Raw genomic sequence first — 16904 nt, forward strand, 5'->3', positions numbered from 1 at the left:
ACAGAAGTGATGACAGGTATCAAAAAGTTGGGAGGAGCTGTCAAGTCAGGTTGCTGATTTTACATAAGAAAGTGGGTTTAGAATCAACCTTCCAGTGCTTTCGGTTGTCGAATCGGAACCGGTATTTCTGGATCACGCAGGTACATTCAAATGGCTTGGTTAAACCGGGCCTTCGTATGTGGGCTGGTAGCCTACGCTATCACTTCTTACCCTAAAAATGGGAGCTGAAGTGTCCCTCATAATGTTTTTCATTCCCAGAGTTTGTAGACGGGATTACGGACATGTAGAGTACAGTAAGCCCGCCACAAGAGGTGTTTGCCATCGTGGCGAAGTACTTGATTACAACATTCTGTATGAATGCGAAAGTTAGCCACCGGCCTTCAGTTTCCAGTAGGTGCGGACCAAGTGAACAAGGCGCCGGATAGATCTTTGGTGTAGTGGAGTTTGATAAGAATCTCTGTCAACGTTAAATTCTAGAACTTTACCTGGTGAGGCTAGTTTATAGAAGAGGTGTGTAAGGAACGAGCTGGTATTGAACTGTATGTCACAGGGCGCAGTAGTGAGGTTAGAAGATATGACGTGTGTACAATGCTACAGAAAAGAGAGCCGAAAGACGAAGACTATATGCATTGTATTTGGTATCAATAAAGCTACAGCTGAAAAGGTAAAGGTGTATACAGGAGCATAACACTGTAGAGGGTGGCAATATATAATTAGGCTTATTCAGAGGTAAAACTAAAAGAGGTAGGCTTAAACACCAGCATCTTGCCATATTCATGGTGAACGAACGAGAAAAGACGAACACGGCAGAGAAGACAACCACACGACACAAGCGTTCCCTCGAACGTGAATAAGTTATTCGAAAAAGAAAAACTAAATTAAGAGCACAAGAGAGGCTAAATACAAAGAAAACAGAACAAGATTCTGCATCAGGGACCATAATCAGGACGTGCAGAAACGTGCAGGATACATTAGAAAGCAAAACAAAGAAGATCATCACAAGAGCAGCACGCGGCAAAGTCATTTGTCATAAATGAATGCAATTTCAGGGCTGGATAAGGTGACTGAAGAGGTGCCGACGCACGTGTCAATATATTTTGCAATACGAGAGAATCCGCCTTTTTGACTAAATGCGGCATCCTCTGGGAGTTGTTGAAAATTCGTCTGCTAGTGTTTGAAACCATCCTTATTAGACCCAGCTACCTGCGAAAAGGTAATATATGTTCTTAACAGCTACTGCCATCTGTCCCATACGCCTGTCGCGAATATGAACTGCGCATGGCCCCCGAGATTAGCTCCGACTGCGCCAATCGCAGAAAGAAAGAACTGCCCATGCATCGCAGGGCCTGGTGGTTTGTTTTCAACCAGGGCAGAGGTGCGCATGCGCATAGCGGCCCTATGAAATAGGCGAATTGGCTTGGAAGGGTGTTCTCAAATTTTGGTATACGATTTCCTAATCGTTTGCAATCCCGACAGTGGTCAGTCAGGTTATAGTGGTCATAGCTAAGAGGATTCTGTGTTCCATGACGCGTATATTCCATGCTGCGACAAGAATTCTCTTAGCCATGACTGCCCTAACCGGGCTGACCACTGCAGGTATTGAAACAATTACAAAAGCGTAGCCGATGTGTGCAAAAATTTGAGAACACAATTGAGCCGTTCACTTTTTACACACCTAAGCCAATTCACGTGCGAGCCTAAGGAAGCGTATTACATTGCCAAATCAATTGATATGTGCATCAGCACCCGTTTAATCCCTTTAAAAATCCCTGAAATTGCATTCATTGATGAAAAATCAATTTGTGCGTGCTTTTATTCTGGCCATGTGCTCCGCTTTCCTGTAGTATTCATTATATGCTTGTTTTGATGTGCTAATTAGAGTCCCTAATGCGGCATCTTCTTTTGTTTTTATTGTATTTTCTCCATCTTTCGCTCTTTTCCGAATACACCATTCAGTGGCGAGTGAGCGCTCATGTCGTGTTGTCTTCTTTGCCGCGTTAGTATTTTTCGCACTCGTTTACCATGAATACCTGCCAACTGGCCCCAGTACTCAAGTTAACGTAACCCTATCATAAGGCTAGTTAGGCCAAAGTTCTTGAAGGTGTGAAATCGGCCCTGATTAAAGCAAATATGCTATATAAACAGTAAAAATGGGCGAATTCAATGCCAACGTGGTCAAACATGTGGCTGACGATTAAGGGGCGGGTGACTTTTGCATAGGAGGCAGGAATAGCAGGGGCAGTTTTGGGTAGAGTTATAGGACTGAAATAGTTAACGGATCATGAGTGCTGTCTGCAAGCGAAATGACAGGAAGCGGATACAGAAGAACCCCGTTGGTGAGACCAAAAATTAAATAGACTTCCTACAGCACGCTCGCCCTGGCGTTATGCCGAATGTGGAGGTGTTTAGAGAGGTGCAATGCGGGACCACAAGATGGTAAGGGCTGGAATAAGCCTAGGCTTCTAGAGGAAATGGAGGGAACTGAAATAAAACAAGTCCATCAGATAGCTATCAGGCCGAGAGAAAGTACACAAATTCAGGAGATCACGGCAGGATACACACTCGGATATAAACGAGGACGACCACCCTATAGTTGGAGTGATGCTCATAGCTCTTAACATAGTAGCGAAGAAGATCGGCAGTGGCGCGAGAGGCGCTCTTGCGCTAGGCCAGCCAATAGACCATCCTTCACCCTATCGCCCTGTTGTGCTATCTTTTCGCTTGTCACCACGTAGCAATATGAAGTGCGCAGAAAAGTAGGTGATGGGAGAGTTAAACAGGATATCAGCGGGTTCTTCTAGAATGTGAACGATCAGATTGAGTAAAACAGAGCCCGCAAGCCTATATAATCAAAGACACACTAGAATGGATCGAACTATGAAAAGTAATCAATAAATAGTCATGAGCTATAATGAAAATATAATTAGGCAGACTGCAAAGAACAAAGATAAAGCGGTCAAAGATAAACTAAGCAAGGGCAATCCTTAGATATGTGTGCTGTGAGGCAAGAAGAAAAATTCCAATCAGAAAAGTAATGAGATAGTAAAGAGGTCTAGAAGTTCTACACATATTTATACAATAGCCGAAGCGATCAGAACCTAAATCATATCTGCTGTAGCACAGAGGAAATAGATGCAGACACGTAAAGGAAGAAGGAAGTAAAGGCAGCTTTACAGGCAATGGAAAAGGCAAAATACTGATCAGAACCAAAAATGCAGATATATCGAAAGACGATCGAAAGATTGTACTACAAAACCGGTAGCTCCGTGTACACAGTGCCTTATTACCTCGAATCTTATCAGGATCTCAGAAGATGGCTGACATAATCCCAACCTATCAGAAATAGGATGTCGTGGACCATAAAAAAATTACAAATAGACCTGCTCGCGTTCTGTTCATTAAGTGTGTTTACCAAGGTAATCGCTAATAAATTCAGGACACCCTCAGACTTTATTCATGAACATCGACGATATTGACACAGTTATGTTACAGAAAAGTGCGTAAGAAAAATTCTTATGCCTAAAACATAACCAATTCCTTTACATATTCTATATAGATTAAGACAAAGCATTGAAGTAAATTTAAACGTCAGCCGTCTGGCTGGTATAAGGCTACCAAGGTGCACAACAGTCATATGTTAAAATACTAAGACATATCTGTTGTTCAGTGCGTTGCATAATAGTAGCGAATGTGACGAAGAAAAATGGATTCCGAACCGTAAAATGTTAACATAGTAGATATTAGTTAAATAAGCGGGTTGTAAAACGATTGTAGAGGCCAAGTCACATCAAAAAATGTGTAGCTGGGGTCTTCGAATTGTGGTTTCCAATTTTTTCTAATATTTAATGAAAGTTTGAAAGGTGCTCTAAAAATGGTGCGGCTAGGACACAAAAATAAATATTTGCCTAAACTCTGAACTCTACTAATGAAAAATGAGAAACTTATTACAAATTTACCAATCTAGATGGAATCATATGAAGTACCATTGAGTAATGCCGTTTCCACGTCAAGTCAGCACATTGGCCCCACACTGCTGTCAGCTACCCTTCAAAATTAGTTTTGTTAGAAAACGGTGGTGGTGGGCCAGAATACTGAACCAGTAAAAAGTGTGAAACGTCTTCGATATCTATTTGGTTTTATTGTTGTGATATATGGTTGGCTGTTCTCTCGGGTGAATGGTGAAGAGCAATTTCTCCATTTAAGGAACTTTAGCTAGCCTTTAATATCAGTATTTAAGCAAGCAGGAATGACAACGTCCCGGAGATGCTTATACATTGCCACAATATTTATTTACATATATACACTGGTTCTCACGCAGTTTTTACAAATACAAGAAAGTAAGAGGGAGACAAAGTATTCACTAGAACACACACTGGAGAGGAAATCAAGGTAATACTGTAGCGGTGCAATGCTTGGCATCTGCAATATGGAGCGGAAACAGGTTTTGTACACGTGCACAGAAGCATTTCGATACTATAAATAATCTTTCTTATGGACGGAAAACACAAATATCACAAATTTGAACGCTGAAGTCGGACAAAAAGAACGGAGCCGGCAATACCCATCCAAGGAAGCCCTCCAACCGGTTACGTGGACCGCGATTATTGCGGTTAATAATCTCGCGGGCAGCTTATTCTGAGGTGCTGCAGCTGAAACTAGGCAGAAAGGTTGAGAGATGTCTTTGTTACCACGCCGTGGCGCGCATTGTTCGCAGTAGGGTTGCGGTGGTGTGAAGGGAGGAGTTGAAGAGATGGTTGTTAGAGGCTATTCTCCACTAGACAGGGACACAAGAGTGTCACTTCGCTTTCCTGCCGGGCATTCTCAGTAGAGCCACAGAATGTTGTCCTCGAATATAGTATTCACTACGATTTCACTCTACGTGATTAATCACCACGTCACGGGAACCGGTGGAGCCATAGGCTGGGGGGCCTTCTTTGATGGGTATTTGCTGTTCCGGAGTTGAGTCCCACTATAGGAAACATGAAATTGTTAGTTTGTGCTCCGAGAATTTTTAACATTTTAATACTGGGTTCTAATACCATCCATGACAGTGCGCCGGTGATCAATTTGCCTTCGTGGCCTTCGACAGAAAACAGCAAGCAGGCACACCTTAAAGAGGAGCAGAGATTTGACGGCACTATTTAACTATCGCAGGTGTATTACTCTGCATTGGGGCTTCTTTCATATGTAATGTGACCCATTGAGTGCGATCTCGTTGAGATCGCACACGAGGCGGTGCGAGGACTCATCGACCGCGTCCCTCCGGTTTCCCTCGCTAATCCGCATATCGAGTACGAAGATCAATTATACACGTACAACGAGCTCACTAAGCACTTTTATCTAGGCAGACGAGCATTTCCCCTCCCGGATAAGAAATTAACCCGCAACCAGTCAGTCACGTTACGCTTGCTGCAAACAAACTCATACCCTAACCCCTGGCGCATGAAGCACATCCACCCAGACTACGACGGACAACGTGTGTGTGAACGGTACAGTGACCGTGTAGAGTTAAACCCTATGCTGTGTGGTTGTGCATCGAGCGACGCCTACGCCAAGAACAAGGAAGATTGGGACAAAGTGTTAAAAAGTGCTTCACTACACGATCACTTTGGGACTGTCCAGGAGGCCCGCGCGGCGGCGGAGAGCTTCGGGCTCTTTGTGCCGACGTGGGAGCTACCCTCTACACCTGGCGCCTAGCCAAGTATCCTTCAGGACCCCTACTGTGGGAAATAAAGTTTTGCCAAACCAAACCAAGCCAGGAGCCAGGAATGAAAAGAAAAGCAGCTCAGCTAAAAAGCTAGAACTGATACCCCCTCTGAGCGCAGTGAGTTAATCCATGAATACTTGTGCGCCGCGCGTATAGTCAATAGCCGCTGTCGATGTGTTAACAGCCAATTTCATTGCTTGCGCTGACAAGAACAGGATCTGCCTCAAAACGCACATCAACATGATTGCGTAACGACGTCTAATCAACTTAATTATTGCGACAAAGCCAGCATGAGGCCTGAAGCCAGAACGCCTAACTAAGCACACGATTATGAGTGGGGAGTTTAGCTTCGTAATGATAGCTTCCCATCTGCTTTTTCTGGAATATTGACGCTACACTGGAAGTACCTAACGAAACGCTAGCATTGAGCCACATGTTGCCGCATGTTCTGGATAACGTCTTGAAATACCCCCTACATGACCACGTATTGCACCGTTTTGACTAAAGAAAGACGTAGTGTGCATTTTGCACTTTCACATGTCAGTGTCCTCCTCCTTGAGTGTCGGCATTGGCTCCGGCACAAACACGAAAGCGTCTGGGACGACGATCGTGGCCTTTCGCTCTCTCTGCTTAGAGCGTCCTGTGATCCAGAGGCCGGCTGTGAACAGGAACGACAGAGTCAGCATGCCACCGATGAGTCTGAAGAGGCCGTCGTAGCTCCCGTAGTTGTCACGGAAAAACCCTGCGGTAGAGTGGCAATTCTAAGTATACAGCAACGTTAGGCGACAACAGTAATATTAGTTGACCTCACACAGGTATCCGAGACGCATCCATGAAAACTAATCGTGAGAATAAAGGACATCCAAAGGATGCTTCTCTCACCTAGGTAACAAGACTAACTGGCAATAGATTATATTTAGTTCTCTATTTTTTAACATCCACCGAACGACCACCGCACAATAACTATATGCGCCCACCTACTACTGCAATGGCTGGGGCGCTCGATTGTTGTGCCCAAGGATGCGGCATCAAATCCAGAGCGTACTGGACGCTTTTAGATGCAGGCGAAAAGCTAGGCGCCTGTATGCTGTGCGATGTCAGTGTACGTTGAAGAGCTCCACGTGGTCAAAAGTTCTGGAGCCTTGCACTACGGCATCTCTTATGTCTGGGTCTCTTTTATGCTTAAAACAAATAATTTAAAGTAGAAAATGCTGTTGGACACTTAGCAAAATGCTAGTTACGGGTTAAACAAAAAAAAAAGTGTTTACAGTTTGCGTGCAGTAAATCAACAAACAGAAATTACACATACGAAATATCTCATGTCATGCTGAGCGCATCAAGAGAACGAATACCGAACAAAAACTCTCAGCGCAGGAAGGTTTGTTTTTTAGCTGCCAGTACAACATTTCTGGAGTCTCCCAAAATAAATTAACTTAGTTTTATCACAATCAATTTGATTATGACAATGATTAGTAATTTGGACGTTAAACCCATAAACCAAGCCAAACCCACAACTACATAGAAACACAGACGTACGCAACGGCAAATTTATGCAAATAAATTTGTTCTGGAGCTCTTTAACCCATGTTGGCAACGTTTGTGCCAGTGCACCATTACTGAGGTTACTGCGAACATTTAGTATTAGGCTTGTCGTGTTTAACGACCCAAAGTGACTCAGGCGATGAGAGACGCGAGTAATCATTTAAAGTATGAGAAATTGGGTGGCTAACTGAATGCAGTGCTAACAGAAGTTGTGCACAACTCTGAATTTGTCGTAGTTGAAGGAACATTTCTCCCATGTCATTCGATGCAATCCACTGCCACTTAAAGACTAAACCTACCACCCTGTTTTTTGGCTTCCACAAGTGAAAACGGTCGTCAGATCGAAGGGAAATTATCATTGTCCTTCTGAGCAGCTCGAGCCTTTTTTTGGAGAAAACAAAATCGGCTTCCCGCTCCTTCTGGCTTGAATCATTTGACCCACGCATATTTTACAAAACCGCACCAAAAACATAGATGAAGACGTAATCAGATGCTCAATTTCAAGGTACAGTCTTAAATGCTTCACTTCGCTAATTGCGCGTTTCTAGTAGTACGTCAAGGGAGGTTTCACAAACGAAATATCGCAATCGTAATTGTAGTGAATGTCTCAGAAAATGCTCGCAAAAGCCGCCAGCCGGAAATGACGCAGAAAGATGCTAAATCTGCTAATTGGGGGCTGCAATTGGGCCTTTTGAACAACATTCTGCTGCTTGTAAAGAACTCTGTGAGTAGCACACCAGACATTTCTGTATTGCAAGAAATGCTAACGCCGGTATAGTGAATGTACATTCCTGCGAACGAAAATCATCTGCCAACACGGATTACAGTTTGTGCAGTCGTACTTCAGAAGCAGATACGAAGCACAAGATCTTGGCGGACGTGCGCGGTCGTTCCCCCGGTGGCTGCGCAGTGTTTCAACATGACACTTGGAACGAAAATTGAAAAAACACACCACTATAACAAATATAAAGTCCCGAAGCCACGGTTCTGCGACTAGCTTTTTACTACTCGCTGTCCAAAATGTCTTGCACAACACTGGGCCTGGCTTGAGAACCGCTCTCGAGCACCGTTTCTACGTCATACCCGGTAAGTTGCGTAACTCCGCGACATGCCATTAGGAGTGCACGTATGTTAGTGCTCAGCATTTAAAAAGCTAGTGACAACAAAACTATATTCATAGCTAGCGTAAATACCCGTCACGATGAGATTTAAAATTCACTGAGTACACATAACATGCACTGTAGACGACGTAAATTTTCATTAAGTTGACAATAAAACGTTAAAAAAAACGACGTGCACAAAAATAATGATATATATATATATATATATATATATATATATATATATATATATATATATATATATATATATATATATATACACATGAAGGAAAGAAGCCAACAGTTGGCGAGGCCAAGGAAAGCAATGGGATTCTACTTTGTCATTTTTTTTCTTTTTTTTTCTATAATCACATAAATTAGTAATGCAATCTGTTTAGGGGAAAGTTGATTAAACACAAAGTAGAAGAAAAAACAACGTGCCGATGGTGGGAACAGAACCAACGAGCTCCGAATATCGCGTCCGGTGATCTTCCAACTGAGCTACATCGGCCGCTGTCCCGCCTGCTACTTTCTTCGGTATTAATGTTGTCTGCATACGAACCTTGAGAGTGTTCACCAGCGAGTGTTCACCACGGTGGCGCTGGTGAACATTCTCAAGGTTCGTATGCAGACAACATTAATACCCAAGAAAGTAGCAGGCGGGACAGCGGCCGATGTAGCTCAGTTGGAAGAGCACCGGACGCGATATTTGGAGGTCGTGGGTTCGGTTCCCACCATCGGCACGTTGTTTTTTCTTTTACTTTGTGTTTAATCATCTTTCCCTTAAACAGATTGCATAACTAATTTATGTGATTATCGAAGTAAAAATTAAAAAAAGAGACAAAGTACAATCCTCAATGCTTTCCTTGGCCTCGCCGACTGTTGGCTTCTTTCCTTCATGTATTATAACGAGCACCCTCATTTGCCCTTCTTTATTTATATTTAAATGCATGCTGCGGGTGTCACACCAACTAATGTTGATGATAGCCCCGATTTCACAACCCTCAGCTTCGTCGTCTTCTGGGAGTCTGTTGCACTTCTTCATCTTCAGCACGAACAGCGAATACAGTTAAGTAACACTACCCCCTTAAAGGAAAAGCGAAGTCCCGGTGCGGTCTAGGTTAGCGAAATAGAACGCGCATAATATGGCTTCAAACGGGACACATGCAGATTTCTCAGGTTGTTCCTGTGGACGGGGACTTCGGAAAAACAGATTCAACTTCGCAGGTGACGTCGGTCAAGGGGCGCAAAACACGGTAAGTGCTGTGTAGTGAGGTAAACTTTTTTCACACAAGCCCACTCGACAGCACGGGAGCCACAACAAGACGAGAGATCCACGAGTGTAGTGGACATCGCGGTGGCGACTGTCATACCGGAAATGTTCTGATACTTGGGATGCGAGGAGCCTGGCACGAGCTATCCCGCAGGCATCATGAGCGCGGGCGACGGCATCTCTGACGTGTGGCGTCTGCCACAGGCAGGGAGGTGTTGAAGGGCAGTAACGGGTGTCGGCCAAATAATAAATAAAATGGGGAGTATCCAGCGGTAGAATGGGAAGATGAATTGTAGGCAAACGTCACAAACGGGAAATGAACGTCCCAATCTCGGTGGTCGTCAGACACATACATGACCATCAAGTCTGTGAGGGTACGGTTTATACATTCCGTGAGACCTTTGGTCTGGGGTGTTAGGCGGTGGTGAATTTGCGGCGGACGGAGCATGCACGGAGAATCTCGTCAACTACTCGCGACAGGAAGCAGCGGCCACGGTCAGTTAGTAGTTCATGAGGGGCACCGTTATGAACAATCCCGTTTTGTAGAAGGAAGTCAGCGATGTCTGTGGCGAAGCTTGTCGGGATGGCTCGGGTAATAGTGTACCGAGTAGCGTAATCGGTGGCGGTGGCAATCCATTTGCTCCCCGAGGCGGAAACTGGGAAAAGTCCAATGAGGTGAACGCCTACACGGGAAAACGGGTCAGTCGGTATGGGGATCGGCTGCAAATGACCTGAAGGCAAAATTGTTGGCTTCTTCCGACTGTGGCACAGTTCACATGCGGTAATGAACAGCTGGACAGGGCGGTAGAGCCCCGGCCAGTAGAAACGTCGGCGCAGGCTGTCGTATGTGCGAGAGACACCCAGGTGACCAGCCTTGGGGCATCATAGAACTGTTCAAGGATGATGGAAACGCAGGTGTTGGGGAACGACGGGCAAACGGTCTGTGCCATCTGGTCGCATGTTACTTCCGTATGGGGTGTTCTCGTGGAGCACAAATAAGGCGAGAGATGGATCAGTGGTCGGAGGTAAGACGGAGGATAAATGAATGCAGCGAAGGATCTAAGTGCTGTTCGTCGGCAATTAGAAAAGGCCGAGACAGACAAGGCAATTGCGTCATCGTCAGAGTCGGTAGATTAGGGGAGTCGACGGAATGACGTGACAAGCTTTCTGCATCTTAGTGAAGCCGGCCGGACTTGTAGATGACATAAAATGTATATTCTTGCAATCGTAGCGCCCAGCGCCCCAAACGGCCAGTAGGATCTTTGAGAGAGGAAAGCCAGCACAAGGCATGATGGCCTGTTAAAACAGTAAAAGGGCGGCCAAACGAATAAGGGCGGAATTTTGTAATAGCACAGAAAAACGCTAATCGCTCTCGCTCTGTGAGAGAATAATTTTGTTCGGGCATTGAGAGGAGGCGGCTGGCATACGCAGACATCTTTGTACGACCGTGTTGTCACTGAGTGAGTATAGCTCCTATTCCATGGCCACTTGCGTCGGTGCAGAGTTCAGTATTGGCGGATGGGTTGAAATGGGCCAAGACGGGTGGAGCAGTGAGAGCAGTAATAAGCTTCGAGAAAGTTGCCAGTTGTTCAGGCTCCCAAGAAAATGAAACGTCTTTCTTTAGGAGATGGGTGAGAGGACGAGCAAGGGCTGCGAAGTTCGGAACGAATCGTCGGAAATATGAACATAGGCCAATTAAAGTTCGATAATCGCTGGATGAACGCGGATTGGGAAAATCTCTGACGGCACGAATCTTGTCAGGATCAGGCTGAACGCCGGAAGCATTAACCAAGTTACCACGGAATTTGATTTCTCGGTGATGGAAGCTGCACTTCTTGAAGTTTAGTTGAGGTCCGACGCGGCGAAAAGGCGAAATGATTGTAGAAAAGCGAAGGCGATGGCTGTCAAATGTTGAGGAGAAAACAAATACGTTGTCAAGATAACACAAACAAGTGGTCCACTTGAAGCTTCTGAGCAGAGTCCATCATGCGTTTAAAGGTTGCTGGGGTCTTGCAAAGGCCAAAAGGCACGACTTTAAATTAATAGAGGCCGTTAGGGGTGATGAACGCTGTTTTTTCACGGTCTCTCTTGTCGATAGGGGCCTGCCAGTAGCTGGAACGAAGGTCGAAGGACGAAAAGTAGCTGGTTCCGTGCAAACTATCAAGCGCGTCGCCGGTGCGCGGAAGAGTATAGACATTTTTTTGGTTATCTTATTCAAATGACGGTAGTCAACGCAGAATCTGAACCTGTTATACTCACTCTTGACCAACATGACAGGGAATGTTCAGGGGCTACTGGAAGGCTCAATTACGTCGTTCGCTAACATCTTTTTGACCTTAGCTTAAATGACACGTCGCTCGGCAAGCGAAATACGATGGGGCAGCCTGTGAATAGGAATGGCGTCACCAGTGGTAATGCGGCGGCTAACATCTGTAGTTTGCCCCAATGGGCGGGTATCGAAGTCAAAAAGGTCACTGTAATCAAAAGCGTGTGTAACTCAGCGGCGAATTCAGGTTGGAGATCAGCTGCAATCATGCTGTTAAGAGGACCAGGGCGCGATGTGGAGGGCGAGGTAGTGGCGGCAGGGAAGGGAGTTGGATCGGAGGCTAAAAACAGCGTTAACAGAGGCAAAGTGTCTTTCTCTCTGCTTCGTCTCTGTTAGCGCTGTTTTTAGCCTTAGATCATGCACCAACCAGCCCAAATTTCCATCCGTTTGGGAGCTAGATGATCTGTAGTAAGAGCTGAAATCGCACAATCTGTCATCGGGGCAGGCGCAGCTAAGGAAATTCCCTCGGGCAGAACATGAGTTGACAAGCTGAAGTTAAGGACAGGGAGAGTGGTGTGGTTCTGAAAGATGTACAGAGGTATATGAGGAAGGGTGACGTGCCGCTGCAGCATGACATCAGTAATGAGACACGTGAGATAGTCGCCATCTGGGACCGATGGGAATGGCGACATAGGTATGTAAACGGCAGTTTCAGGCGGAAGGCGGCTAAACTGTGCTGATCGAAGACGGGGTGAGCAGGAGGGGTCTTCAGAGCAGAGCGCAAGGTCAAAGCGACGTAGGCCGGTAGAGCAGTCAATAAGGGCAGAGTTGGATGTTAAAAAGATAATGTCAATTATAACGTCGTGGGGACATTCGTGTGGGACGGTGAACAACACTGGAGCATGACTGCCAGCAATGGTAACTCGCGCCGTACGCATGCCAACCATGGATACCATTGGCGACGCGAACTGTGGACGAGATGGCTGGCGTAAGGACTTTCTTGAGGCGACAGCGAAATGAGGAGCTGAGAACGGACAGTTGGGCGCCTGTATCAATGAGACCAGAAACAGCAACTCCATCCATAAGGACGTCTATACGGTTATTTTCTATAGCAGGGGTCGGTAGAGGTGTTTCGGTCCGGATCATAAATGCAGCGTCACCTCCGGGAGCTGCATTGGCTAGTTTTGCGGTGAGTGGCTAGAATAGAATGGTGACGAACTGCGGCGAGGAAGAGGACAACGCGAACGGCGTATTTGCGGGGATGGTGAACGTTGGCAGCACGGACAGTGGAAGCGGGGTCAACACGGGTCTGGTTGGGGCGAGGTGACGAATAGCGAGTGGCATAGTCTTCGCGGTGGTCGACGTAGGTGAACTAACGAGATGACGTGTACCAGTGGCTTCGGCAGTGACGGTAAATGTGACCAACGCGAGAGCAAGTAAAGCAGACGGGACGATTGTCAACGGTACGCTATTTATTTGGATTGCGGTACCGATATCGGGGCGAGAAACCGGCGTTGGATGAGGCAGCAGCGCACCTCATCCAAGAGTTGTTACGGGGAAGATCTACAGTTCGAAAGCTATCCCCACAAATAACGTTGATGACAGCACAGAGTTCACAAATCTCAGCGTCGTCGTCTTCTGGGAGTCCGTAGCACTTCATCCTCTGCACGAACAGCGAATACAGCTACGTAACAATATATATATATATATATATATATATATATATATATATATATATATATATATATATATATATATATATATATATATATATGATGTACATGTAGATGACAGTGAGGATAAACTTCGCTGCTTTTTTTTTTGCGGTAATGCAATTTTCAACAATATCGCATGCGTAGATGTTCACTGATTTTGCTTGGAGTGTTGATTGTTTTCGTTTTTATAAAACTATGCACAACAATTCCAAGTACCCCTTCCTTCCTCTGAGGCATATATATATATATATATATATATATATATATATATATATATATATATATATATATATATATATATATATATATATATATATGCTTCGGAGGCTCTGTTGAAATGTCAAGAACATTCGCCTCAAGGTCGCCTTTATTGCAGATAACGCGACAAGGTACGTCAAGCCGGTAGCCTGTCAATGGGTGATGACCTACAGCCTTACCCACCATAGTGCAGGGCCCCACCTGCAATGAATGTTTTTGGACGTCCCCCCGCTCCCACCCCCCATAATCGCCATTTCGACCGGTACGACAAGCTCCAACGCCGCCTTTGTCTACTTCACCAGCTCCGGCGCCAATTTCGCCTGCGTCTCATGACTCTCTGGCATGCATGCAGCCCGTCCAATACACTTCGATTCAAAGAGCGCATATGCGCCGATCAGACATCTAGCGTGCTCTCGAATTGAAGTCCCCTCAGTTTTCACTGTGGTGAGCTCGCCCATCTCTTTCGACAGTGCCCCTATTGTGAAGTAGGCCTGCAGGGTTTTTCCCCACAATGCGCCACGATCACTCTGTGGACAACGACCTAGGGAAATCGAATAGTATGTCGCTAAACAGCATAGGGCTTTTTCTCAGCGGCGGCTGTCACCTTTTCCAGCCTCTACACACCTTCCCAGACTTTCTCAGGTGGGGCACCTGGGTGATCCCCTAGCCCCCGCCAGGGAAATCAAAAGACGACGACCTCCTGGGGCAGATCACTGGAAGACAGCGCGGTAAAGTATGCCCGACCCTGCGAACGTCAGCTGCCACGGGCCCTACGAAAACGACGACAACATCGAAAATGCGTAACCGCCGTTCACTTGACATACTTGTAGTTTTGGATGGAGGCAAGGCTAGTACATGGACGGACACCGGAGCAGAAGTCTGCATTTTGAGCGGCAAACTGGCAACGTTTCTTCGAAAAGGTACAACGCAATGGTCCGGCATATCAATTCTCATCGATGGTGGACACATAGTCACCCCGACAGGACAGCGCATGGCTCGAGTGCGAATTCCCGACACCCCATTTGTTGTTAGATGCTTTGTGCTACGGGAGTGTCCGGCGACGTAATATTTTGTGCGGAATTTTTGCGGGAGAACGGGCTGCTATTCACCTTAGGCACGCACTCTCACAGTTTCAACAGATAATGCGGATCGTGACTTGGCCATTCCACAATCTTGTTCATGCCGAGAATTTCTGCGGACAATGTTTCGATTCCTCCCCAGGTCAGTGTTTTTGTGTGTGTCGCCTGCGAACGTCCGTGTGATGAGGCAGTGGTCATCAAGGAAAATCATTCACTTTAGTTTACACATGGTATCTCTGCAGTGCGAAGCCTCATCCACCTTCATCAAGACAGTCAGAGGTCCTTCTTTTTCAAATAAACACAGCCAATGCTACGGTTGTCACCTCGCCAACCAATTCGAAGAACGTTCAGCCTGATTTGCATCTAAAACCGTGAGCCCTCCTTCCGGCCACCTCGTGTGCATCGATATTAGTTCTACGTTCTCCGCAGACCGGTATTGTAAATTAACGGCTCAGCTGCAAGAGTATGCAGCATGCTTTGAATTCTCATTAAAGATGCGTCAATTACCGTTACGAAACACCGTATTATTACGTCCGTCGATGCCCGACCTGTCCGGCAGCAATTTTCCGTATCGCCCCAAATGAACTTGAGGCTGTCCACGCACAAGTCAAGAAGATGATTACGGATAGTGCCATTAGCCATAGCACAGCACGTAGTCATCGCCTGTCGTCCTAGCGAAAGAAAAGATGAAACTCTGCGGTTTTGCTCAAGAAATAAGATGTCTACCCGCTGCCCCGCATTCACAACCCCAACTACATACTTCGCTTGGCTCGGTATCTTTATACCATCGACTTGAAAATTGGGTACTGGCAGATGGAAGTTGATGAACGGGACAGTGAGAAGACGACATTTGTTACTCCCGATGGCGTTTACGAGCTTAAAGTACTGCCTTTTGGCCTATGTTCAGCAGTGGCGACTTTAAATGACGCATTAAATGACGAATTTGCTGTTTATTAGAGGACGTCGTTGTGTTCTCCGAAGCGTTTGAACGCAATGTATGCCTGTGAAGTGTGCTGAATGCACTTCGACTAGCTGATTTGACACTCAAGCCTGAGAAATGTCACTTCGGTTACAGTGAACTGAATTTCCCTGGCCTTGCGGTTGGTGCAGACAGCACCAAGCCCGATCCCGATAAAAGTGCCGCTATAGAAAAAGGTTTTGTTTCCGTGAACAAGAAAAATGTAAAACATTTCCCAGGTTGTTGCGCGTACTACTGCCGCTTCATACTGACTTCTCCCAGATTGCCGATCCGCTGAAATGTCTGACACGTGGCGATGCACCGTTTGTCGCGTAATTCCGTCTCCTTAGCGGTAGCGTCCCGCAACTTCTTTCTCCTCACTGGTTGCCTCTGAGCGGGTTAAACGGCGATTGTTACCGAGAGGTGTCTCTGAACGCAGCCTAAAGGTAACATGCACTCACTGAAGGCAGGAAATCATTACGGTGAAGCTAATTGAATAGTGTTACCACTGTCATGCCGTTTTTGCGGCTATTAAGAATTAAAAACATCACATAACGCATCCTAAAGGGGAGCAGCGCCCCGGAAAGATCTTGGTAGCTCATTTTTACGTTGCGTTCAAAAAAGAAAAAAATTACGCTTAGAGGATTCCGAGTTCTTTTATTCGCTCAGAGCTAAAGTAAGCAGTGTCAATTCATTGCGCCATTGAAGAAACGAGTACAGCAGGCTTTAAATACTCTTATTCATTTTTACAATATTTCTGCTATCTATCGCCAGGTGACGCTGCTCATAGGACCCTACCATTGAGAGAACGGAATCTCGCCCGTTCGTGTGTCTGGTGCGCCGAGCAACAAGAAGATTTCGAGGAGTTGCGCAGACGGCAGCAAACACCTCATATACTTTTTGCCAATACTGAGGCAGCTGGCACTGATGCCAGCCATTCTGGAGCCGGTGTTGTAGTCGTCCAACATCAGGATGGCATCGAAAGGGTGATAGTGTACGCGAGCAG

General features: G+C 45.9%; 2 protein-coding genes across 6 annotated transcripts in view; one reads left to right on the forward strand and one right to left on the reverse strand.

The window, feature by feature from the left end:
* The window catches only part of LOC146195532 (uncharacterized), a 113853-nt gene that overhangs the window by 72791 nt on the left and 24158 nt on the right, over window positions 1-16904 (forward strand). The window lies entirely within an intron of this gene.
* Window positions 4060-16904, reverse strand: part of LOC146195533 (uncharacterized) — a 52446-nt gene continuing 39601 nt past the window's right edge. Inside the window, exon 5 of the mRNA XM_084597857.1 lies at window positions 4060-6449. Coding sequence (XP_084453983.1) covers window positions 6241-6449 — 209 coding nt within the window. The 3' untranslated portion in view covers window positions 4060-6240. The remainder of the gene's footprint in view (window positions 6450-16904) is intronic.

This window comes from Amblyomma maculatum, chromosome 3, assembly GCF_055883805.1.
Source record: "Amblyomma maculatum isolate TAMU_Amacu chromosome 3, ASM5588380v1, whole genome shotgun sequence".
NCBI lineage: Eukaryota > Metazoa > Arthropoda > Arachnida > Ixodida > Ixodidae > Amblyomma > Amblyomma maculatum.